The 27999-nt window shown below is 37.8% G+C and overlaps 1 protein-coding gene across 1 annotated transcript in view; it reads left to right on the forward strand.

Moving 5' to 3' along the window:
* The window catches only part of LOC579663 (ankyrin repeat and sterile alpha motif domain-containing protein 1B), a 133264-nt gene extending 111318 nt beyond the window's left edge, over positions 1-21946 (forward strand). The window contains exons 14-22 of the mRNA XM_030989091.1: positions 8808-9016; positions 10812-10905; positions 11650-11753; positions 12528-12639; positions 14281-14429; positions 15467-15895; positions 19134-19568; positions 20253-20549; positions 21563-21946. Of these exons, the coding sequence (XP_030844951.1) occupies positions 8808-9016; positions 10812-10905; positions 11650-11753; positions 12528-12639; positions 14281-14429; positions 15467-15895; positions 19134-19568; positions 20253-20549; positions 21563-21730 (1997 nt within the window). The 3' untranslated portion in view covers positions 21731-21946. The remainder of the gene's footprint in view (positions 1-8807; positions 9017-10811; positions 10906-11649; positions 11754-12527; positions 12640-14280; positions 14430-15466; positions 15896-19133; positions 19569-20252; positions 20550-21562) is intronic.
* The last annotated feature ends 6053 nt before the right edge of the window (positions 21947-27999 follow it).

The raw sequence follows: 27999 nt of genomic DNA on the forward strand, positions 1-27999 counted from the left end.
CACAGTATCTAGCTATGGCATTCCAACAGTAGTCCCACCTATAGATATAGAATGTATTTTAAGAGCACTGCAAATGAAGCTATCTTGGCTTCACCTGTTCCTCCCGGAGCGGTGAGAGGGCATGAAGGGTACTGTGCCATAAAGCACTGGTCAGAACTCACCCATTTAGCATTACATCCTTCCCAAAGTACACCCCTTATGAGGATAAAATGCAAAAAAGGTATTCAAGATCGTCATAAATCATGGTTATAGGTCAGGGCCCTGTCTTATCAAGAGTTGTGTATTGATCCAAATCAATCGCAAGTTTGCCGTCTCCTATCTCTTTTGTACATATTTACGATTGATATCAACTCTTTGTAAGACGGGGCCCAGATCTCAGCAATCTATATGCTAATGAGGCTCCCTCAATGATGTTGTCATCTCATTGAAATCATTTTGCCGCCATAACCTCAACAACTTTCCTTTGAGGCTCTAATTCTACTCCTTAGATGTGATGTTCCTCATGCTTGATTGACAAATCACTACTGTTGTCATTTAACAATATGCAATTATGCATACAGTTTATCTTTATCAGTGTGGTCTGACCAGCACTTTAATCAGGAGCATATTAAGAAGGTACAGTGCCCTCAATGTTGATCACAGAAGAGGGGTGCTACACCTGTCTGCCCTCCAGAGTGCTCTGTTCAGAATTCTTGTTATTCCTGCAATGCTTAAAGGGATTTTGATTTGTGTAGCTACTACTTTTGCACTCTACTACCCATTTAATCTATTCCCATTTGGTCTATTCCCATTTAATCTATTCCCATTTGGTCTACTATCCACTTGGTCTAATAATCATTTCATCTACTTATCGTTTGGTCTAATTACCATTTAGGCTGAAATCCATTTGGTCTAATCTCTATTTGGCCTAATCTCCAATTATGCAAAGACCCATTTGGTCTATTTTCATTTAGTCCGATAACCAGTTAGTCTAATTCCCAGTTTGTCTAATGCCCTTTGCTGTGGATAAATATGTTCCCATCTACTGTAGATTTCCAAGGGCTGAAGTTCATCTTCTTATAGTAAATGCCCCTCTAGCTCTCTGAAGATGGAGTAGTAGTAGTAGATGTAGTAGTAAAAGAAGTAGTAGTAGTAGTAGTGGTAGTAGTAGTAGTAGCGGTAGTAGATTTAGTAGTAGTAGTAGTAGTAGTAGTAGTAGTAGATGTAGTAGCAGTAGTGGTAGCAGATGTAGTAGTAGTAGTAGTAGTAGTAGTAGTAGTAGAAATAATAGTACTACAGGTAGGAGTAGTAGTAGTAGCCAGACAGAATGAAATTCATCTTATCAGAGTAAATGCTCGTCTAGCTCTCTGAATATGATGTGAGGCTCATATCTTGATTTCTTTGACTGACTTACTGAATGGAATTCTTTCAAGGTGTTTACAGTTGACACATACACACAGTATCATTTCTTCGACAAGTCTTGTTCACACTTGCCTGTAATACTGCATACAGCACTGCTCATAATACTGGGTTACATGTATGTCATGCACTCTGTTTACATATAGCACATACATGTACAGTATATTTCCCTCCCTGACAAGCCACGTTCATATTTACATTTAATACTACTTCTAGCAGTGCTCAAAATATTGTGTTCTGTCATGTATACACTCTATTTACCTTCAGCACACAGGGTATATTCCCCTGACAAGCCATGTTCCTATTTATGTTTAATACTGCTTATAGCAGTGCTCAAAATACTGGGTTCTATCATGTATACACTCTGTTTTAATACCTTTAGCACACATGGACACATTTCCCTGACAATTCATGTTCACATTATTGCTAATCTCTCCATTGATCAAAATACATGAGAGTAAATTAGGAGAAAATACATATATCGTCCTTGTTTTCACGAAGTGACGGTAGTGAGGAAAATTGTCACGCAAAGTGAATGCAATTTTTTTTCACATACCGTCACTTCGTGAAAACAGCAACAAATTATGTACAGTTATATTTTGTTATAGTTTATTGGCATCTAGTTCTGTCCATCTCTAATTGTATATTTAAAAAACCTCAAACGGCCTACGGACATCTGAATTTGGTTCATAAACGATTGAAGTAAATTCTATAGATTTACGTTCACAAGAAAGGATAAGATGGCAGCATTAACTGCATGGTTCAGCTTGAAATGGGCCAGAATGCATGGCAATTTATGTTCCTGAGCAATGATCAGATGGTGTACATACCACTACAACTGTCATCAACCATGCACCACCTATCCCCTGGTTCAGTCTGATGTGGGCCAGTATACAGTGACACATTTAAAGAAAGCATTGGTTTTAATCAGCAGCCATGCAATCTTGTTGACCTTCTCGTGTTTCTTCAAACCAATCCTACCCTGACATGCAAGGATGGTCATCGCTGGATGGTGAACGCTGGGTAGGGAAGACGAGAGAACTCAAGATAATCTAGAGCTCTCGTAACGGAGAAGAGGGTTTATTGCTTTTTGGTCTGCAATCAGTTTGTCTACTTTCTATATGGTCTAATAATCATTCAATCATTTAATAATAATTTCAAATGTCACATAGAGCATAACATTAGATCATTACACATTTACAATGCAAAAACAAGTTTATGGCAATGATAAAAACAAGGTGAACTAAAAGAAAGACGAGGAGACCCTGGTAACCTTCAAATTGTTTTGAAAAAGGTTTTCATGAAGAGGCTGAGAATGAAAGTGTAAATTTAAGAATCTAGAAATAAAACAAATCTACCGGTACTCATTGTAGAAATAAAGGAACACACTATAACATATCCAGAGCCCATCTCTGTGTTTCAGGTATTCATTTCCGCTGCTTAGCCTAGCTTACTGCATACATGTATAATAGAGATGCCTTAGCGACCGATTAATGATTCATAAGATGCATACCCCTGCGTATCTTGTAAAATAGATGTCGCTGTAAGATCGATTCACACCTACGCTTTATGACCAGGGGCCAGGCGAGGGAGCTGTTGCCTTGTACACGTGCCCTCTTATCGTGTTTATTCCTGGTGGTCATCTAGCGTCCGCTAGGGGTTCATGAATTTTCATGTAGTGAGTGCATGGCTGGGTGTGAAGTTGGCCCAGCTTGTGCTAGTCTGCATATGTAGACTCTTTATTTTTTTATTTCTTTTATTTCTTTTTTTATTATATAGTATTTATCACATTATTATATTATCTGTTGAGAAATAGAAGGGTGTTTACCCATAAATTACCACGGAGTTATAAATGCCCTTGCCCTCAACAGAGGATATAACATCCTTTTTACACTGCTATAGCTTGTGAAATTTCATTTCATTTCATAACAAAAAGTTAAATTCCCTGAATGATAGCTTCATGTAGACTACATTGTCACTTGAGAGACATAAGGGTGTTAACTCTATGGAGAAGCATACAGGTTAACGCCCTTCTGTCTCTCAGCAGTGGGAAGGTCAAGTAAGATCGCTAGGATGGTGGGAATATTCCTCTGATCTTTGTATAACTAGGAGCATGATCGCAATACCTGTAGATAAGAAACACAGGGGAATAGAATGTACACTGTATGACAGATAATGTACGTTCATTCATTTGTTTGGAGCCAGATCAGTATTCATATACTGTGCACAGGGTTAATGCCCTTCTGGCTCTGAACAGATGATATAAACCATGCATGTTTGCTGTGATTTTATACCTCTTGGTACATCTACCTCAAATATTTCATTGACTTTACCGGAGTGTTGGCTCAGTTAGTATAGCGTCCGCCTCACAACTGGGAGGTCGTGGGTTCGATCCCCGGCCGCGTCATACCAAAAGACGTTAAAAGATGGGAGTTACTGCTACCTTGTTTGGCGTTCAACAATAAGGGATAGAACAACGTCGATCTGGCGCTTCTCAGTGGCTGCCGGGCTCATGATCAATTGGGCAAAAAGAATTTTCGTTTCGGTTTTAATAACATTTGGAGTTGACTGAAAAAGATTATTATTATGTATAGAAAACAAATGATACATAAAAAAGCATGGAATGGTCTCAGAGAATGGGTCACATACACCAGAGCGTGTTTGACCAATCATTTGATAAGAATGCAGGAGTGGGTTGTATAATATGATACATACTTATTCCAATGAAAGAGACCAGGGAAAAAATACACAGGGGTGTGGGGCGAGATAGCTGCCGAAATGCCCAAAAGAGCCCCCGAAAGTCATAAAAGAGCCCCCAAAAATGTGCATAAAGTTCAATGCAAAACAAATTAAGCAAGCTTGAAAAGTACCCCCAAAATTGTTTTAATATTTTTTTCCCTGATAAAGACAGGTATGAAATAAACGCCCCCCCCCCCCTGATGTATGTTGTAGGGACATCAATCAGCCAGGAGGAGGGTGCATGGGAGGGGGGAAAGAACACAAATCAAACATATATATATTGCAAAGGAGGTTTAACAGAGTAAGAAGTTATGCCCTTATAGCCTTCTGACAGCTAGCACCATCAGGCTCCTGTTTCATAAAACTCATTTTCAATAACAAGTTTCAATGACTGTTATGAGCTACTGAAATCCTGGCTTCTGATTGGCTGAGTGCAAATTTATCATAGAAATATATCATTTGTAATTGACAACAAGCTTTATGAAAGAGGGCCCAGGAATACTAAATGAATGTAGAAATAAAAGAGTTAGCAGAGCATTTTGTCATTTTTCGCTGTATAGAAGGCGCAAGTAGCTACAAGTATAGCTACAAGTAGTGCAGTCCCGCTTTAAAGCACAATCTTAACTGTGCAAGGAGACGAGAAGTGCTAGCAATGTTGATAGGAGTGTCACAGCTAGGGTTGACAACTTGACATATGAATTGATAAACCGCTCATTGATTATGAATAACAGAGATGGGTTGAATGGCAATAAGAGTCCAAAGACCAAAGTGCATGCCTCATAAAGCTTTCCTTGATCTGATATCTATTTTTGATCTTACAGCATTTGTGGCTGTCCTGCCATAATATTTTGTATTGTCTGGTATGAGTCAGAAGCATGTTAATGTTAAAGGGATAGTTGAGTTCTGTTTTCAGACCGCAATTGTCTTCAAAGTGCATGGTTATTGCTCTTATTCTTATCTATGACATTTCTAGTGCTCTTTAAGGACCTAAAATTGCTATGAAGGTAATTTTAGACCCCCAAATGTGTGAAATTCAGCCAATACGATCATACCAATTTAGCTCCACTATCAAAAAAATATGGTGAGGGTTAATGAATTAATTACTTAATAATAACAAACATGCGCCGGCTGGTTGGGCTTAATATAACCAGCGAGGTGGGAGGACACCACCTCCCTGATATAACCAACACAAAAAAGTCAACAAAAAAGCCAACATCGGCATTAATTGGCTGAAATACAACGTAAAAGGCGCTAGCTATTTTTGTTTTTTCCAACAGCTTTTCTAATTATTGAATATTTGTGGTGGTATACAAATATTAAAAATAGTTATATTTATGGATATTTCAGCTGTCTCTGAACCGATTTTGATCAAACAAAGATGATTTTGTCATTAAAATTCCATGTTCTTTCAAATTTGACACTCAGTTTGTCATTATCTCACAACAAATTTTGTGTGTGTAGCGCCCTCTGCTACAGAACTCAACTATCCCTTTAAGTCTCTGATAGAGGAAGAGCTCAAAACTATTTTTTTTTTTTGGGGGGGGGGATGCTATTGTTTTTCTTCAAACCATGTTCAGAAACACAGCCCTATATTTCTCAGCAACAATAGGCCCATTTACACAGCCCAAACACGTACCATTTCGAAAAATCATGGATATTTTGACTGTCATTCACACTACTAGAAAAAACGTTTAAAAAAACGTTGGTGTTAGCTCATTACGATTTTTAGTGAGTACAACGTGTGCTCGACTTGACACTACTCTGCATGCAATCACACTCTAGTTAAACTTGCTTAGCGACTATTACCAAAACAGCAGAATGTGAGGAAAGTCTATTATTTTCGCTTGCAGTGTAATTGCAGCTATGAAAGCCCTTCTGCACTAGTTTGGCCAGGAGGGATTAGACCTCCCTGCAAGGTCACTGGCAGGTGGTTATCTCATCAAATCAGCTCTCATTTAACATAAGAACAAGGGGATCATATGGGGACCAACGGGCACTGCTTAGGCATTGTTTGCTCTATAGAGGGCGCAAGTAGCTACATGTACAAATAGTGCAGTCCCACTTTAAGGAAGATTTCCCCCCAGTAACCAATCCATCAGTCTGCTTGGCCGGCTACCCTAATTATTCATTTTTCAACCTTTGATCAGGAACATGTCTCTTGTGTAAATTCCCTAAGCTGTGTCAACAATGTACTTTCAAAATATACATGAAGCGTGCAATAATGGATGTGGCTTTAAACAGAATTTGGGAAGTCGTCACTGCATGTTAGCGTTTCCTGTAACACTCGTAGTCATGCCTAGTGTGTCTGTTGTTTGGAACAGTCGTGTTTCCATGATGTTGGGCCTCATTTGAATATATATTAGTCTCTCTATAGGATTCGTAAGGATGCAATGTTTTTAATCAATCAAGGAATAACTGAGATATTATTCAACAGAAGTTTATCAAACAGAAGTTTGGAAATGGTTTTTACGTGTTAGTATTTCTTGTGACACTGGTAGTCAAATTTGGAACAGTTTTGCTTGTCTATAGCACTGGAAGCTGTAGCGGCCTACTCTACTTGAATATATATCTCTTTCTAATGGATTCCAAAGATGAGACTTTTTTATATACCGGTAAGAGTGGAACAATGGAGGCAGCATTAAAGAGAATGTTTGAAGTGTTTTGTATCATTGTTTCCTGTCATTTTGACACTAGAACTGAGTCAGTGGATTTATTTGTTTGAGAAATTTTGCCTTAACGAAGTAAGGAGCTTAATCATTACACGTACTTATCTTTCTACCTAATGGATTCACAAAGATGATGTTTTTTTTTTTTAATTTTTTTTATTCGAGTGTTGAGTAATGGAGGTACATTTAAATGGAAGTTGTTTTTGTGTGGAAGCATTTCCTGTAACCCTCGCAATTAAACTTGGTGTCTCACTGATTTGAAGCATTTATTGCTGTATATAATTAACACTGAAAGATGCAGAGACCAACTGTACTTTAATATCTTTCTAATGGATTCAAAGAATATTTGTTTTGGTAAAACTGAAACAAGTTATAAGGTGCAGTACACCGTGCAGTTTCACAGTGCACGCACTTTTAAATACACAACTGACGAAAGGTTATGCCTGTGTTGCAGGCGAGAATCTCCAGCCACATTAGTTCTCTAGCCTCACATAGAGTTGTACATTATCAATACTAGTCTCATTTCCCATACTCACTTTGGATTCCCTGTGTTGTAATAATTTTTGTTGTATTTCCGAAAATAACAAAAACAACATGAGACAGTGAAAGAACAAAATGAATCATCAACTTCTGGTTGAAATGCATCATATGTTTATGCTACTCAAAAATTATGTACATGTTCTGTATTCTGAAAAAAATGATATTTTTTGTTATGAAAAATGATATTAATTATCATAACTAACACTTAGCATTGGCTCCTGCACAGAAACATTATCTCTTTCACCTTGGATGCGAATGCAGCCATATTTGGGAAACATTAACCAATGACTTTGCTTAATTTAAATTGTCTAAACAGTTAACAGTGTTTTTCTAAGTTCTAACATATAGGATAACACTGTTTTCAGAATACCACAATGTTTTTGTCTGGAAAATTGACACGGGTAGAGAGATTGTCACCTGTGACACCTGCACACTAGATTCACCTTCCCTGATAGAAACAATTAAACTCATTCCATGAGTTCATGTGAGGCCAAGGGAGATGATTACATCATCACCAATTATGAAGGGTAATCCCCCAGGATTAAGAAATTAGCGTTCATAACGATAGTGAGCAATATAGAGTGGAATGCATTAGTACTTACTTGGTATGTGTAATATAGGTCAAGCCAAGGAGTTACTGGGAAAGAAAGAGAAAGAATTGTTTTTAAGAGAGGTAGAGGGAAATCCTTGGTTAAGCTGAGTGGTTTAGAAGAGGAGTAATGTTAAGTACAATGTTCTGTAAGCTACATGTATACATGTTTATGTACATGTATCTCTTTCCATTCAAAAAGCTGCTATTTCACGAGAAAATAATGGGAACTGTTTCCTGCTGGTTTAACTCATTCACTAATGAATTATCGAATTCCCATAGACTTAACAAAGGGACCACCAGGTTCCCGTAAGCAACGGGTTAATTCAGTCTAAATTTGACCAAAGGATCATCAGCTTAGATATGGTTACAAGGTCATATACAATTTTTATCTCAATGTCCACTGTGTAACCAGAAGATTTCACAATGTGGAACTTGCTAATGTTAACTTAATTAATAGCATTGTTTCTCTTCATCATTATATGCAGGTCTGGTGGGGCTAAATATCAATGAGTAAAGAATTCAAGTCAAGTTTCTCAAAAACCTTTCTCGAGGTGTAAACAGCAGCCATTTTTGTTGCAAGAACTTGCAAATGTAACCATCTGCAATATTTGGGAACTACTGAACTGAAGCTCTGGTTTACAGTTGTGTCTTTGAACTCTTGTATATATTCTGTCTACAGAGGGCCAGAAGGGTGTTAAGTCAGGGATGTACACTTGTACACAGAGTTAACGCCCTTCTGTATGTGAGCAGCCAAATTGTTTAAAGGCCTATCTGTATGCCATGTACATATTCATGCTGAAACTAACTTAAGGCTCTTTAACATGTATTATACATGTGTAATCATTCCGTCTTCTCTTTTTTGTTCATTCCAGGTTTGATTTACGGTTCAAACCGCGGTAGCCGTACTTTCTCTCTGTCGCAGCAGGACCGATTCTCGCGCCTCCGTCCGGGCGTTGATCGCTCTGGTGCCCTCGCCGGCAGGATGTCTGTCATGAACGGGACATTGAGCGATGGACTGGGGAAGGCAAAGGGAGAGGAGCCGATCGTCGGGAGTCTGGACGACTCGTCAGAATGGGACCAGGTAAGTTATTGATAATACCCCTGTCTGATTTGAGGCAGCGAATTGTTTTAACCCATTCATATAGCAGTTCATGTAATTCTTTAGGTCTTATTAAATCACTTATTTTTTACTTTTTTACCTGCTTATAATTAGCCACTACAAAATAAGCCCCAAATATCCACAGATCTTTTACACATGAAGACGTCCCACTCTGTGCATTTTAGAATACTAGTAGTCACTGCCAAAGTGATGGAGGTGCTTCATGAATATACCTGTTCTTTGCCCCCTTGAAAAGAATACTTCATCCTGTATATCATACATAGTACCGCCGATGAGCACTTATTTAGCAGTCATCTCAAAAAGTTTTACAGTTATGTGCAAATGACCTTTATCTACCCATGTGAAGATGGTATCTCTTAATGGCCGATCAGTTTCTATGTGCTATATATATACATGTACACAGTTCATGTTATTGTAATGACTCTGATTCCCGAAAAAATCTTAGAAATTAGTTGATGTCAATATTTGACCAGGTACAGGTACGGTTGTACCATTTCTTAGTAGCACAAACTTCAAAGTTTACATAGTATATTTAATCAGAAGGAAATATAGGACTTTGGTTCTCAAACAAGAAGGAATCTTAATAGTACTATAATTTGTTTTGTTTTGTAGGGAGAAAATCAACCTGTAGCTATACAAAAAAAGTCAAGAGGGAAACGAAAAATCCAATAGCAGTTTCGAAATATGAGTCTAAACATTGTGGATATTACCTGGTAACCGTAAGGTTTCCCTTTCATAGGAAACAATAGTGTAGGATGTCCATAATACTTGTTATTTCTGATTGGTTTATTAATAGATTTGATGATATCATTATTGTGGTATTATATCCTGTAATATTCTATACTGTAATAGTGTAATACCAAAGTTCAGTGGTTTGAATCATATCGGTCCGACAGAGAACATATGGTTCGTTTTAAAGAGGCAACGTCTAGTTCCTCAAAAGTTATGATTGGAGTCCCTCAAGGTTCAATTCTAGGGCCACTCCTATATATTTGAAATATATACCGGTATACAATAATTGGTGAAATGTGTGCTTCCCTGTATAAATATAAAAAATAGTATAAGGTGTGTATCTCTAAAATGATTTGATTATGGATATTACAACTTATGTGTACATTCTTGGATCTTGGATTCTTTTCCTCCTAAATACTCTGAAAAAGAGTTTTGACTGGAGGTTTTGACATTGTATGTGTATGTTAATGTTCTGTCTTGAGGAGCACTTCATTCGGATGAATCATTATGTGTATTTTCAGATCGTTACCTCTTTGTACAAAATTGCCATATTTAGGGCTTGCAAGTTTCGGTTTGATAGTAGGGCACAGAGACATAATTAACTCAATAAAATATCAGGGTCCCGCTCTAGTCTAAACATCATATCGTACAAAATTCATATAACTGGGCGGGGCTTATTGTGATTGGCTAACTGTCATGTCACTTCTTTCTACAATGATCTACATAGTACATGTACAAGTTTTGTATAAATTTCATGTAGTCCAAACGGGCTTCTACTGCAACCAGTAACCTCTGACAGATGGGAGTGATAGTAGAAAGAATATCATCGGTCAATGCTAAAGTCTGTATAAGATGCATATGGAATACTCCCCAGGGAGCGGAACATGTGCACTAACATTTCTTGATTATATCAAAATATTGTAAGCACTAATACTATACACCTTCGTGTATGCATGAACATACCCTCATATTATTATTATTATCATGATTGTTATAACAGTATGTTTCTCTTTATCCGTTTCAGATTGAGAGTATAATGAACTCATTTGGAGCGGGCTTAGTCAGAGAGTCTGTGTATGTTAGAGATTACCAGCACGATTTTGAAAAGATGTTTGACGGTAATTAGAATGGCTTCTATTTCTGTATAAGCAACATGCACTGTTCACATGTACAGTGAACCTGCTTTAATGACCACCTGTCTATAAAGACCACATTTTCTGTTTCCCTTGAACAGTGTTTCTCATTGGAACGTGTTCAGTGGGAACCTGTACTTAAAGACCACCTGCTTCTAAAAACTGGTGTTCTTGAGCGGTCTTTATTTACAGGTTTCACTGCAATTCTGTCTCTTCTCTTCTATATTATCTCTCTCCATGATACCTGTGTTTTGTTTTCATTTAACCAACTACCTGTACCTAGAGTTTAGGAACAAAAGGGTTAGTTTTTGTTTTCTTACTTTATTTTCTATTATTTTCTTTTTTGAGGGAACATGTTCTGTTATTTTTGTAGGGGGTAGTTGTGCTATTGAGGAGTATTTGTTCAGGTAGTTAATAAAGGGGGTTGGGGCATGGGGGTAGTATTCTGGGGAGTAGATTTAGGGGGTGTAAGTTGTGTTGCTGGTAGTTGTCCGAGAGAGATGCATGTAATTGTCAAAGCGGTAGTAGGGGAGGGAGAAGATAGTCCTAAGTTCCTCCTTAAAGCACATTCTTCTGGTGGTAGTTATTTATGCAAGTGGATTAGAATTAGTTCTTATTGTTCATTCCACCCGTCGTGCTCTCGTTCAGCGCCATTTTGTTCTAGTTTTTAATCATTCTAGAAGAGAGTGAAAGCTAAATTTCATCAATATTTTCCCTATCTTCTGCCAGGACCAGGAGGGCCCCAGAGTATCGGTGCATGGTTGGATAGTCTCAATCTAGGCCAGTATGAAAACATGCTCATCGCTAATGGTTTCGATCATCTTGACTTTATTGTGAGTATGACGTTTATCAAGGCATTAATCTACATTTGCCACTCCAAACCCAGGAGAGAAATGGGGACCTGGTAGGATGATGAAATGCTTTGTGTTAGTTATTGCCATATGCCCTCAAAGTGACCCTACGGTAGTAATACTCCCCAGGGAGTGGAGATGGTGCACAATGTGCATAAACGAATCCTATGACCAGGGTAATAATATCTGTAGAGCGCTTAGAAACTGTATTATGTATTAAGGGCTATGTAAATCCAGATTATTGCAACAAGGATAAATCCATTGAATAAAATACCAAGCATGTGACACCTTGGACTGGGAGATGTGTGATCTACCAAAATCAAATTATATCCAATGTGTTCAGGGGCAGATTCAGGATTTTATGCCTGATACTTGCTGACAAGCAAAGTGCCTTTTCTGTTTACCCCAAAAGTTATTGACAAGAAAGAAAAAAAGGGGTGTGCACTGCAAATGGGAGGGGGTGGGGGATGGGGTTGTGGCACGTTTTAATACAGGCTGCGTATTATTCCATGCCCATACTGCGGTAAACTCTGCATAACCCAAAGTCATGCAAGTCAAAATTTGTTAGATTGTAAGATTTTATTGACTCTTTCGACCCCCTCAGGGTATGACATTACAAACATATTTACAACATAGTATAACAATGATAAACATGTGATAATATGAACAATAAACAAATTTACAAAGCAAGCATGACCAAACTATGCAAAACATGAGTTATTTACACTTTCTTCTCCTTGTATCCTATCTCTCCAGGGCGGTGGTATCATTGAAGAGCAAGACCTGATGGACATTGGTATCGTGGAGGAGATTCATCGGAAGATGATCCTAGAAGCTACTAGGTGTCTACCCATCATGAAACCTATAGGTAAGATACTGTACCCTGTGTTAACACGATGACTACTGCATTGTGAAGGTCCCATAGGCTTAACACAGGGACCGCCCGGTTCCCGTAGGCAAAGGGTTAACTCTCTCATTATGTACAGTCTAACCTGCTGTAGTGACCACCTGTCTACAAAGACCACTTTTTGTGTTTTCCTTGGGCGGTCGCTATAGACAGGTTTGACAGTAGCACCCACAGTGAAAAAACAAAACTTGTCAAGTCAGGGCAAGTATGTGCTCTACCAAGGAGTTATAGTAAAGTGTAATTATTGTATAAAGTAAAAGGTGATGTCGATATGTTAAAAAAAACACTGGTAGGCAAATGAATAACTCATATATACTTTCATATATACTACATATACTACACACAGCAAGCACCTTGTTGTAATCTAGTCATACCAACAAAACCTACACACCAGCCTGACACCAGACCAAACATACATTACCACAATGACCACAAAGAGGTCGTTTGGGTTTAGAGTTGGTTTGGCAATGTGACTGAGGTATTTTTATAAACCACCTTAGTACCAACCCATGTCAAGTTTGCTTGTTTCTCCCACAGAGAAAAATTAATTTCAATGCGTCATGAATATGGTTTTGGTTTCCCCTTTCTATTTCCTTTGCAGCAGTACTTTTGATTGTTTTTTATGTGTACATGTACCAAGTTGCCAATTTGCCAATTTGCCAATTTGTGTAGGATCCCTAGTCTACTCGTTGTACATGTATCACACAGGGGATGCATGAATGCAAATAGTGCTCATATGGTGTTAATCTGGATGGTTTTAAGGCCTCTCTGTGGTTAGCCAGAGATTTGGGGAAAGACATTTTTTTTTTTAAGAATATTTTGGCAGTGAGGTCATTCTGTGTCATCAAGCCTTGATGGCATTATCATTATCATAGCTAAATGGCTATTTTAGTTGGTTTCCCTACCATTCATGTGACTGTTTTTTTTTAATTATTTAATTGTAAAGGCCCGTTTAGATGTGAATTGGTAATTAACTGCATCCATAAAATGATGCAGCAAAAAATCAATGCAGAAATGATTGGCAAGAGGTCATGTTAGTGGGGTACAAATGACCCTAACAGCATACTCATAGATCCATAGGATATTGTATTAGGACATAAGGAGTGTTGATCTTGTTGTCGTTGTTGTTGTTGTTATTATTATTTAGTAGCAGCAGCATTGTTTTTTTCAGGGTGCAGGTATTATTTATTAATATTTATATTTATTACAGATTTTTATTTTAATATTAGGGGTGTCCAAAACATATATACGCTTTCTGGAATGCCCACCTATGTTCTCACATCAGTACTAGTGTGCAGTGAATGTCTGAAGATAATGGAATGGACATGAAGTCAATTCTATGTAATGATTTTGATTGAATGTATATGAGGTCCTGGACCAGATTTTACACAAAAGCCTGCCTGTCTCTGATCAGTTGATACATGTTAATGTGTTTAAGTTTTGATATAATTTTTAATGACCTTAAGCAGGAACTTTCATTTTGATCTCTCCTCTCACATACATGTACATGTAGGAAGTTAAAGTAACATTACAAACATCTTGTCTTGTAGTTCTTTCTGTTTTAAATCATGCTATTTTCTATCAAATGATTTGCTCATTTAGGTCCTGGACCAGACTTCACACCCAAGCCTGCCTCTGTCTCAGACTGGTTGAGGAGTCTACTCCTCAGCGACTACATCTCAAACTTCTTAGAGAACAACATCACGACCATGGCTCGAGCCCTGGAACTGTGGGAGTTTGAACTAGAGAATGTAAGCTTCCTTGTTTCAACTTTTCAAGCAGTAGCTTATGGAGTTTTTTTCTTCATCCATTCATAGATTGATATAACAATAGGTTGGATTGCACTCAAAAGAGATAATAATGGGTGTCAATATTTTTATTGTCAATTTGGGCAAAAAACTTTATAAATTGTCTTTGGAATTATGTGTGGGGAGAATATAACAATACAAAATGAATGTCCATTACAATACGTTTGACAAATATAATTGAAAACCCAGGCAGTAACTTTATTCAAACAGTAAGAAAAGTAGTAATAGTAATCATTGGTTAATCCTTGGTGTAATATATGCTCTTAGATACATGTATGTCAGGCATTTTGTTGGTGTTAAAGTTATTCATAATTTCGGGTTTACTTTAGCCCGAGTTAACTAAAATGCTGCTTATGTTACCTGGAATCAAGTGCCTGTACATCATTTTTACAAGAAACTGAAAACTCACAAGTAGAAGTGGGCGTACTATCAGAACCATTAACTGAACCTCTATCCATCACCTTTAATGAGCACTAATTGGATGATCATCTGGTGCTAATGGGAGTTTCCATCCCTTATCTATCAAGAATAACATTTAGTCTTGACATGGGATTCCTAATGTGATGACTGTCCTGGAGATGCTTTGTAGTCTTGGAATTCAGCGTGCAATGTAGAAATACACTGCATTTTCATCCAAGGAGATTTTAAATTGTATGCATTGCTTTAAAATCTACCTTCATTAGAGGTGTCATGGTCGAGTGGATACGTCACCAAACTGTCGATCACAAGGTTCGCGGTTCGAGTCCCGCCGCGGCACTAATGTCCTTTGGCAAGACATTGATCTACATGTACATTTGCCACACTCCACCCAGGTGATGTAAATGGGTACCTGGCAGGAATTAATTCCTTGAAATGCTAGAGCGCCATAATGGCCGCCCTTGGTAAAGCCAGGGAAATAATCAGGAGTGTCACGACGTGGCGGACATGTGCGTTTTATAAGAAGCCATTATTATAATTATTATTATCATGCATCATTTCAGGTTCTTGAGGTACCCATGTTGGGCCACAGAAAGAGGATCTTAGCCTCCCTCGGGGATCGACGACGGAGTCGACACAGCAGCACCATCGACATCGAGATCAGTAGGCCACACTCGTTGGACATCGACATCACAAGTAGCGAAGACTTGGTAAGGCCACCCAAACTCAAAACCCCTTCGTCCTGTGAAAACCTTCTGTCATCTCATGATACCGCGCCCGCACTGCCACCCCGTCCAAAGATCGGTGTAAAGCCCTCAACAGGCCGCGATAACATCAAGGCTAGAGCTCAATCACTGAGAAAGGAGTTGATGAGCCCTGCTAGCTCCAAGACAAGCCAGGGAGCTATAGCACCGAGGCTGTCAACGGATCGCGGTGGTAGCTCCAAGAATAAAGATAGATCTGTTGTACCTAAGGCAGTGACTCCGGGACAGGCAAGAGAAATGAACTTCACTGACCAGATTTGGAAGCTTTATATATACTCCAGAGAAAACTAACACATTATCATTTAATGGTGCAGGCTACATGCAAGTTTTGCTGGGCAGGGTTCGTACAAACTGAAATGAATGTTTTGGAAACCTTACAGAAAAGGAAGCTAAAATCACTAAAAGCCTTCATATGAATTTACTTTTGTTCAGCATGAGATTCTAAAGAAGAATCTTGAGATACACATGTACATGTATCCTGATTCTTGCCGAACAGTAACTTAGAAACTTGAGACTTCACAATGATCTCTTAAAGTATGAATTTTCCTTGAAATATATCCTTTGGCCAGTCGCAATTAACAAGAAATTATATCATGAATTATAAATTGCTCCTATTTGTGATGGATTACACTTTTCCAAGAAATGAGCATTATGGCAGTTCCAATTTAGTATTAGGGACTCCCAATGAATCATCGTAATTGCGAGTACCTGACATTCTATTGCTCGGCATATAGAAACTTTATGCCATGGAAACTAGAAAATTGGGAAATCAAGTTTAGAAAGTTTGTATGACCCCTGTTTGCTGTATCACTTGCGTAACAAAGACTTTAGAACAAGTAGTTGACAGACACTTAGATTAACAACATTAACTCATCCTTTTCACATTACACATAGAGTTCAACTCATAATTCTGCCACTTTTGTCTACCGGTACATACACAAACGGTCATTGTACACATAATTTCAATAATGCACCCATGGTTAAAGCAGTTTCCGTCTTGGACTGTTATCATAAAATTTAATTTTCTAATCTATTGAGTGCTGTTGTAGCAGGGTTACCAATGAGCCAGGGCTGGATCCAGGATTTTTTTTTTTGGGGGGGGGGGGGGCACAATTTCAAAAATTTCTGACAACATAAAAGAAAAATATCACAAGTTTAAGATGCTTATTTTTCAACATGCATCATCTGTCAAATTGAAAAGGAAACCTGAAAATATACTGAAAGAAACATGTCCACTTTGACATCAATTGAGTTTGATTCAAATAAGAAGATTGACACAAACATCATAATGAATAACATGTACACTTAGGTCTTTCCGTTGGTCTTATAAATACATAACTTTAGAAAGAAACGATGAAATGAAAAGATGGTGGATGGAGTGGAGGTAGTGGATAATAAATATATTTTAAATGGTAAACTAAACAATTGTAAGACTGCCATGTTGTGACTACTAACAGCTCATCGAGAATCTGCTTTGAAAGAGATACGTCGGTGCTTGCGCCAGCATTTGCCTTAATGCTTGTCTGCGAGCTTATCATTGCTGCCTGCAGAGGTTGTGCCACAGATGTTTTTTGCAGTAGATGTAGAAGCAATCTCTTTTTTTAAAATATACAGGGTAAGAGAGTTCACACCATCAAGCTTTTCAGAAGCTTATGTCTCCTGTAGAGGTACATGAAGCTACATGTAGACTTCTTGAATGAATGTAAACATGCTTTTTCTTGTACATACATATATGTGCAGAGTAAAGCTTTCGAGTCCAAAGGAAAAGGCGTTAACAAAAACTTACAAATCCCTCTTTTGTGTTAATATGATTCATACATGTGGTGTATAGTGCTTTTATCTGCATTATGATTAAAAACAAGTGTCAGTATCATATATACATCTATATCTCCTCTTTCTCTCTTCTCTTTCTCTTTTAATGTTATCTCATTTCTCTTACTCTCAGCCTGATGCCCCCCCTCCCAACCGATAGATAGATTATCTTTCTCTCTTCTCTTCTCTTTTCTTCTCTTTCTTTGCTTTCTTTCTCTCTCTTGCTCTCTCCCTCTTCTCTACTCTCTCCCTCTTCTCTCTCTCTACCTCTCCTCTCTCTCTTTCTATGCTTTTTTTTCTCTCTTCTCTCTCTCTCTCTCTCTCTCTTCTCTCTTTCTTGCTCCCTCCCTCTCTCCCTCTTCTCTCTCTCTCTCTCTCTCTCTCTCTCACTCTCTACCTCTCTCTCTCTTTCTCTTTCTCTAATAATGGATGTTGTTGTTCCATGCCTACAATGTGTATTGTATACATGAAGACTTGACTGGTTTGTAGGCCTGCATATCAAAATGTATCCTCTTTTACCATATTTTATTGTGTAAACTTAAAAAATCTCTGTTCATGGGCAATCTATGTTTTTTAGTATTCATTTTCTTTCTTTTCCGTATTATCTTGACTTAATCATCATCATGGTTTATGACTTTAGAATACCGTAGTTTCATTCGGGACGGGCTATTTAATTCATCATATTCCATGATTTTCTATTGATATGATTTTCTTTTGATTTCATTTCTTTGCCTTAATACCATATATGATTTTAGTTTACATTACATTTATTTTCAATCATTTATAATCATTTTCAATCATTTTAGTAATCATTGTTGATTTCTTGTCACATACATAGGAAGTGGAAATAGGAAGTGGAACTAATATTTTATTCATTGTAATGGGTTACTTATTTCAATTATGTGAATTTATGTATTTGCTAATTACAATATAGGGGATGTTTGATATTAATAGTAAATGTCTAGTTGTAGAGCTTTAAATGCTACAGTGTAGTACTAAAGGCTAATTTATGGTGGGCGTTATCTGACTGATGTTTATAGGTTTCATGTACCCCTGAGAGAATCTTCTTTCAACAAAACTTATTAACTAAAATACAGGAACCACCCAGTTCATATAGGCTCAATGCAGGAACCACCCAGTTCCCCATGCAACAGGTTAAATGAAGCTACATCATGTATTGCAGAGAATGCTTGGTGACACAAGCAGCAAGCTCATTAATACGCTGCTTTTAATGTTATCTATGTTGGTCAAAAGTTGGCTACTTTTTAACCATAACTGTTATAACAAGAAGCTTGAAGCTTTAATCGCTAGAAAATAGTTAAAGTTTAAGCCATTCATTTGGAAAGAAAATTCATTGATATTACAGGGCTTAACACAATCAGGGGTCTGGTATTTGTTAGTCCCCCAAAGTTAATTTTGTGACCCCCCCCCCCCCCCTCCCTCCACCAACCTCGCCCCCTCAAAATAAACAAATCGGAAAGGGGGCATGAAGATACTGGCCCTAACAAGTTTATTATCAAGACAATGCCTTGTTGAAAAGGTTGGTGATTATTACATATTTGCTTGTCTTTACAAAACATACCACATATATGTACTTATAATCTTTTGATAGTGATTAATTTCATGTTGAATTTTTGTCCTAACCAAATTACAGGAGTCACAGATTGAATCATTCGTTGGACCTGAAGAGAGGGCGGAAATCAAGAAACGTCACACCAGTCAATCATCGTCACTTGACATCGACCTCTTCAAAGACTATTCCAAGGATGTCGCATCCCCGACGAGAAACTCAACGTCCTCAACGATACCAGAAGAGGGAGCCCTTCACCCCTCCGAAGAGGAGGAATTCAGAACTCTTATTGAGACCACGACACAATACGCTCAGCAGAATGGAGATTGTGCGAGCTTTAAACGGACTCATGAAAGAGGGATGGTGGAAAGTAAAGTGAAAGAGGAACAGAATGGAGAGGAAAAGGAGAATGGAGGCGATGGAGTCACTCCGCAGAAGAAGCAGGGTGGTGCCCCTGCCTCACAATGGATGCACCCACCCGATGCATTGATAAAGGGCTGCTGCAATTACACATCATCTGTAAGCATATGAAATACTAGATGATTGTTTGCTACTGGCTTAGTTTGTTTGTGTGTTTGTCTACTGGTACAGTGAAACTTGCTAATTGACCACCTGCATAGAAAGACGATCTGTCTATTAAGACCACATTTTTTATTTCCCTGGAATATACTTTTTTATTGATACATGTATTACAGAAACTAGTACACAAAGACCACCTTTTGTTGTCTCCCTAGAATGGTGTCTATAGGCAGGTTTGACGGTATTAAGTAGCAGTTTTGTTATCCCCCACCATAGATAGGTTCAATTGTTATTGGTCTATTCATACATAACATTTACAAGAGCAACACAGTACGTACGTTACATGTACATTTATAGGTATGGCACTGTACATCTTACAGAAAAGGGTGAAAATTGGTACTGTAATAAAGCAGCAATTACCAAGTTTTTTTGTCACTAGAATAAAACATTGCACATTGTTGAAACAACAATCATTTGGGTTGTTTTACTCTCCCATTTTTATTAGAAGACAGAAGATTGGAAAAAAATGAATGATGGGCATGGTGGAGATTATGATAATGTAATGCAATGTACAAGCGACATGTATATCAGTATCTCAGAAAAAATAAATAACAATCTATTGAACTCTTCCCACATAAGACAATGTTTTCTATTAATCGCTCATCTTTACTCTCGCTCACACAGTACCTAGGCTCATCAATAATCAAGGAACTACACGGGACCGAATCAACAAGAGAAGCCTGCACCAGACTCCGAAGATCAGCCCAACACCTGCAGAAGATGCCAGCGATCACCCTCTCCATCAACTACGGCGGTGTCAAGTTCATCGACTCTAAATCCAAGATGGTGATCACGGAGCACGAGATCTGTAATATCTCATGCGTGGCACAGGACTCAAATGATCTCAAGACCTTTGCTTACATTACAAAGGATATCCAGTATGAGAAGCTCTATTGTCACGTCTTCACAGTCAAGACTTTGGTACGTTTACGTTAGCTTTTCTTTTTCTTAAAGTCTCAGATGTCAAAAATATGTGTTGCAAATTAAGCGTTTAAAGGCCCACTGCACTACTTGTAGCTATTTGCGCCCTCTATATAACAAACAATGCCTAATCGGTGACCATTGGTCCCCCATGATCCTCTTTTTCTTATGTTAACTGAGAGCTGAGTTGATGAGATAACCACCTGTCCAGTGACCTTGCAGGGCAGTCTAATCCCTCCTGCAAACTATGGCAGATAAGCTTTAAAGAGTTATGTCATGAGGAGTAAGAGTCAAATGACACTTTCATTCAGGGAAAAATGGGGGCCATTTTTTAAGCTTGCTTGCATGAAAATAACACTCTTTAATTTGTTTGCATTGAACTCTATGCAAATTTGGGGGCACTTTTATGTCTTTCGGGGGCTCTTTTTGGCATTTTGGGGGCGAAGTGCCCCAAGTCCCTGTGTATTTTCCCGTGCTTTCATTTGAGAAACCCTACCCCCCCCCCACACACACACACACACTCACTCTTACACCATGGTTTGTAAATAGATGTCTTCATGATATCAGAAGAGAGTACCAGTTTTCAAAAGACCGTACCTTCATTGACCCACACTTTAAAGATGAAGAAGTAGTTAGTGACGGCAAGCTGAAGGAAAAAACATACAATTCTTTAAAGCCCGTCTGTACTAGTTTGGCCAGGAGGGATTAGACCAGCCAGCGTGGTCATTGACAGGTGGCCATCTCATCAACTCAGCTCTCAATTAACATAAGAAAAATAGGATCATGGGGGACCAGAGGGCACCACTTAGGCATTGTTTTCTATATACTGGTAGAGGGAGCAAGTAGCTACAAGTAGTACAGTGGGGCATTAATGTAACTTTATTAATATATTACCAAGGTCACTTGTAGAAGAGGTCATTTTTCCATTTTTGAGAATAACTGCTATGACCCAGATAAGAATCAAAGTAATACATTGTTTATGTAAAGACTTTTGTTTCTGCTTTTATTTGCAGGATTTAGCGACAGAGATCATCATGACGCTAGGTCAGGCATTTGAGATTGCTTACAAGATGCTCCTAAAGACCCAGCAGCAACAACAACCTCCCAGAGCCAATCGCATCCAGGCCATGGCAGATGAAGATGAATCGGACACGGCCAGTTACGAGGATACAAAGTTATAGCAGCAGCTCCCCGAGAGGGCAGCAGACTGTTTTCACTAGCAACACTTTCAAAAAGCAAATAAGCAAATTAGCGTATGAAGGAATGTAGATCCTGAATTCTAAGAGGAGCTGATCTTCATCACTAGATGTACAGGTATATGTAGCACCGCCCAAATGGAGCAGTATTTACAGCAATGCAGGTATGGAGTTAGAACAGCTAACATAGAGAGCAGCAGACTATCTTCTCCGATGACACCCCTTCAGAGCCACAGGTACATGACATGTATGCAAGAATGGAGATACAAAATAGTTGTGAGGGACGCTACACTGTTATTGCATCAGATATCATAGAGGGCAGCAATCAACTCCCATCATAACGCAAAGCACATCCAGCTATGTTTATGTACAGTTTGCATGGATACAATTTCTATCAGCGTCGGTCGTTAGCCTTTGTTTCTTCACCTCATTTCTGGAAGCATCTTCCTCCAATCACTGTTTACAGGAATGATGCTCTACTTCATTGTTAACCCTTATAATACTACAACCCCCAAATCCAATAGGCTTCATACATGTACTTGAACACTTATATCTGCCTATGAGAATTACAGGGTTAAGCGGTATAAGTAATTGCAGTCTGTTTCTTTAGCTTCCTGGGATTTGTTTCTAGCCATTACTCTCCCGTTGTCTGGCCAGGGTCCAAGAACTCTCTTTCTCTATCTCTCTCTATCTCTCTCTCTCGCTATTCGATTTGATGTTTTATTTGTCTTTAATAGAGATTTTTGTAATGTGCTTCACAGTTGGGTTCTAAGTGATGTATCGTTATATCATGCTGCAAAGGATATCATATGGAGCAAAGAAGACTGTCACATTCAATGTATATGAAATTGCATCAGAAGATGGTCTGTATATGAGAGAAATTGACCCATTTCATATTCCACACAAAATTTACTTTTAGATTGTAGTATTCAGCTATAAGTACATCCAACTTTAGTAGAATATGCAAAATGCTCTCAGAGTGAGAGTTGTTCATGTGTAAAGCATCACTAGCCATTAGTACTTAAAATAATACTTAAGATAGATTCACTTCATTCAATTACATCATCATCAGTTTTAATACAGAATCAATGATGCAAACGTTCAACCATGACCGTACATGTTCATGACTGTGATTGTGCTCTTACAACTGGTGGCAGTGGTGGGATTTCAACTCACCCCATTGATTGACTGATGCCTAATGTTTCTATGTATGCTTGTAAATCAATTTAAACATCTCTTTCCTTCAACTTTTCAAGTTCTCTTCTCACCTTTTCTTTCTTTGTTTCCCTGAATTGTGTCGAACAGTCCTGCCTCTCTTCTTAATGTTCTCAATCATCCAAATACATTATCTACAGGAACTAGGTGTTTCCTGTATTAAGCCTATGGAAATTAAAGAATTCAGAAGTCAACGGAATAATCCATTATGCTCTCTCTGTCGCTCATCCTCCTTTGTTCCTTTCTTCTTATTTCTTATCTCTCTCACATATATTTATTTATGTATATTACCCTTTATATCTGTATTTTTGCACATAATATTCTGCTTTCTTCGTGTCAATGCTCACTCTTTCCCATTTCTACTCTCTCTTTTCCATCCCTCCTTCTCTCTCTCTCTTACATCCCACATTCTCTCTCTTCCAGTCCTCCTTTCTCTCTCTCCTCCAATCCCTCCTTCTCTCTCTGCTCCATTCCACCTTCTCTCTCTCCTCCATCCCTCCTATTCTCCTGTATTTCCCCATCCCACCTCAGGAGTCGGTTAGTCATTGGTTCTGTTCTATAATGCATGGACTGCTAGTCAGTTTATTTTATGTTTTAGCACTGAGCTTTAGAAATACTCCTTTTATTATGAAGATGTTATTTCCTGAACTCTTTTTGTTAGGTACAATATACCTAAACATAGAGTGGTACAGTGTACCACAATATATCTAGCTATTCACTGGTGCAAGTCTATATATTTTTATATATGTAATTTATTTTATATCTCTATGAAAAACTTAATTGCCATTTGTTACTAACGCTTATTTGATTATGTGATGAAATAAGATTAAATGTACTTAACAAATAATGATGTACATGTATGTATAACCATCTGTAGCTTTGGTTAACATCCTAAGACTAAATGGTTTTATGAAATGTTTAATGCCAGCCGTTTATATTGTATCAAGATGACTATGTACCTATTAAAAGAAGATTTATTATTGTATATGTCAGTAAGGGTGATATCATTAGGCCTGTTTTCATCAAACCGAAGTTGCAAAATAATATTCAGACTCGGGATATTTTCCCGAAGCTCGAAATTGCGTTTTCATCAGACTGATACATTGATCACAAACTAGCTTGCACAAGTGGAAATCCTATTTCCCAAATAGCGGGCTATTTTGGAAACAAGACCAAGATTTCTCGGGATATTTTCTTGACCAAATAGCCCGCTAATTGCAACTGCGGACTGATGAAGATGCAAATTAGCTGGCGAATTTGAGACGGGGCTAGTTAAAATAGCGGGATTATTTTGAAAGTTTGGTCTAATGTAAACAAGCCTCATGTCTCGTTTCACATCCCAAACAGACTTGTAATGGCTCCTAGATGTAATCTTATGAAAGTATTATATACATGACAGGGTTAGTATGAATGAATAACAAATTTACAACCTACTGAATATAAGTGAAAGGTAATGTACAGTGAAGTACCTTGTGTGAACAATATTTGTAGTACATTGTTTTATTCATAATTCACCCATCTGTCTCCAGTTATTATCAAAATATACATTTGGTGATGAAAGCACTAATTCTAATAAATTTTGTCACCTTTTCACCAGGGAAATTTATACATAGTTTTGTGATTTTTAACAACATTCAATGTTAGTATCAAAACTGATTGGTCAGAATTTCTGGTATCTTTGGTCTAAATGTACACATCTTTTTTCTGCAAGTATGAGCTTTTACACAAAAGGCACTTGTAAGTAAATTTGCAAATTCAACTCATTGTTTTATCCTTTGAAATAGTCTGAATACACCCAAACTGCACGATTCATGCTTAGTGTTTTGAAATCTTCATAATGACCACATATTTCATGTTACACTTCTTGTACTGTACCTGTTACATATTCACACGACCCAGATTGCTTGTAGAGGTGATGTGGTCAAGTCGATACGTCGACGTAGGTGTTAAATGGGTACCCAGTAGGATGCCAACATTACTGTTACTTGGATTGGCATGTGTGCGTTTGTAAAATGGTGCCTGACCAGAATACTCCCCATGTACACTATGATACCAATGACCAGAGTAATGATAATTACAATGTGAAGCGCTTAAAAACGTAGTATTAAATGCTATATTGTACAGACGACTGGGAAGTGTAAGAACTAAAACAACTATTTTACATGTGCAGGTACATGTATTCGTTGTGTAACTCATACGTCCTGTAATGATGGTAATTCATATGGATCAGTCATAATGTATTGCAAGTTATTTTGTATGTATCGCAATGCAATGTATATTGATAAGCACCGTATATCTTTCTACTGTACAGAATAGCTTTATTCTATCAAAAAATAAATAGATAAGTGTACATGTAATGGCTTTTAGCATGTGTTGAGTCTATCCTCCAGCATCGTACTATATATGTGACCTGTTGTAAATGAATACTAAGATCTAAAGAGTATCTGTTTGCGTTCTTTCATCTTTTTTCTTATAATGATATTGTCTTGTAATTTTTGTCGATTGCATTCTTTCCTGTTCGTCATTTCACTGCTAGACCCATCCTTAAAGTACCTCCTCTATAGATTATTAGGTCATCGTTTCACACAATCATCATACGACACAAAATATCAGCTGTGGTATTGTTATATACCCTAGGAGATAAGGGCATTAAATCAAAAGTATTGATGGGGAAGGTTAGAATAGCTTATTTTGGGTAAAAACACTGCGCTATTCTGGCAAAACGATCTTACATGTATGTATGTATGTATGTACCTACTCACAATGTTTTGTTCATTTTAGCCACTTTTTGGCCAAAACTAAGCGTTATAGTTACTTTAGCTCTGGGGTAATGTTTCCAATCGTTATTATCAGCAAAAGAGATTTGATGTTAAAACAATCAATCAATCTCACTGAATGAATTTACACAGTACAGACCAATTCGGTCACTTTGATCGATAGCTAGCGTTATGGTGCGCTGCGCTGGTAGAAGAATAGGTCTCTCGCGGCTTAACCATGGGGGCGCCGTTAATTATGAATCAACCCTATTATATGTCTGCGGAACCTTGTAGTTGAAGAGGGCTTAACCACTTGACTGCTCACCACCTACATGTACGTGTTCTCGCTCTTGCATGTCTGTGCGCACCACGTACATGTACGTGCTTAGTGCATTGCATTTTCAAGACCGTAGCACTGCATAAGGCCTACCCCTACTGTGTAATTAGCACTGCAATGATGTTATACAGGTCTCGAACAGTAGATGGCGCTCTTCTAGAAAAAGACCGACTTTTGTGTGTACAGTGTACATTTTTTGTTAAGTTTTTGTACAGTACAAAAATGCTGTAGCACAGGCAGTATGAACGTGTTTAAAGCCATTAGCAGTCAAGTGGTTAATGAAATGCTGCAATGAGAGTCAGAAAGGCTTTAAATTTAAAGCCCCACTGCACTACTTATAGCTACTTGCGCCCTCTATATAGCAAACAATGCGTAATCGGTGACCATTGGTCCCCCATGATTCTCTTTTTCTTTTGTTAATTGAGAGCTGATTTGATGAGGTAACCACCTGCCAGTGACCATGCAGGGAGGTCTAATCCCTCCTGGCCAAACTCGTGTAGTGGGCCTCAAGTTTGCTCCCTATCCTTTTGTTTTTATCATACCCATGATTTTATTTTTTTTTTCTTCCGTCCTTTATTTTGTCAGCGTTCTTCCTGTTTGCTGGCTTCAGCAACATTTTATTATCATGGAGCAGGTGGGATTTCTTTAATGATATTATTTATTTATATTATTTCTAACAGTTATTATCGTTGTTATAAATGTGAGCAGTTTGTTGTGTGTGGTAATGAGAATGCTTTGCACTGCACAATTCATCTACATGTATCTTATTATATTGGCTTTTTGTCTTTTATTGCCACTATCATCATCAGCCACTCATCAAGTTCTTATATTATTGGGATTATTATTGGTGCCATTACTGCTATTATCATGGACAGTGTAGCATCATTTTCAAAAGTTCAAGATTTGTTCCTATGTCAATGCTTCTTTGTTATGAGTAAAAAGACATCTTGGTATAATTTGGGAATATGTTACAAAGCGTTAACAAGATGTAGAGCATAATGACATCTAAGCTTCCAAACTTCTTAGATAGATTTTGATCAAAGGGTACTGAACATATTTTGCAACAACAAAAAACATGTCCTGTTCATGAGTTCAGGTTGTAATAAAATGAAGTATACTTATTCTAATAGGCATGATCTTGACATTAACTTCTCCTCCAAACTAATGATAATAATAAAGTTATTTTTATCTCTCTCTCTAACACGGATTAAACGGTTGCACAGCGCTTCACAGGGTTCAAACAAATGAACATAAAAGTAGTAAAAGTTAATGATAATCATTGAATATAGTTTTACGAACCTTCTGAAAAACATCTAATGAAGGAGACAGGGGGACAGATAGTGGCAGGTCATTCCACAGTCATGGTCCAAAGGCCTGTAAAGCATAATCACCAGCTTTGCTCTGTGCTATGGGCACACAGAGTAAGGTGCAGTCTGAACTTGGAAGAAGGCCAAGGGGGTGTTTCACAAAGATCCCATTTCGAACTTAACTCTAAGTTGGACTTAAATATTATGGAGAGCCATTTGTAGCCTAAGAATAAAATATATTCAAATGCAAAAATTCAAGTATTTTATACTTTTTTTAAATTCGCCATCAAGAACATGAACTCTCCTTGATAATAGAAAATATGAATGATTTGCATCAACATTTTATGCCTTTAAAAGTAACTTTTACAAAATATTTTCCTAGATGCTAACGGCTTTCCATAATTTTTAAGTCCAACTTAGAGATAAGTTCAACTTAGGATCTTTGTGAAACACCCCCCAGGTCTTGCAGAATGGTACGAAATGAAGTGAGTCAAGATAGATCGGGGCTATTTAAGATCCATTTTGAAAGGGTTTGCCAGACTTCCACAACAAAGGGGAAGATTTTATGGATCTTTATTAAACTCTAGATGGTCTAAAACTACACCTTTGTTGATATCATCTTAGTATGTATTATCAATT

Source organism: Strongylocentrotus purpuratus, unplaced genomic scaffold, assembly GCF_000002235.5.
Source record: "Strongylocentrotus purpuratus isolate Spur 01 unplaced genomic scaffold, Spur_5.0 spur5_scaffold_18, whole genome shotgun sequence".
Classification (NCBI taxonomy): domain Eukaryota; kingdom Metazoa; phylum Echinodermata; class Echinoidea; order Camarodonta; family Strongylocentrotidae; genus Strongylocentrotus; species Strongylocentrotus purpuratus.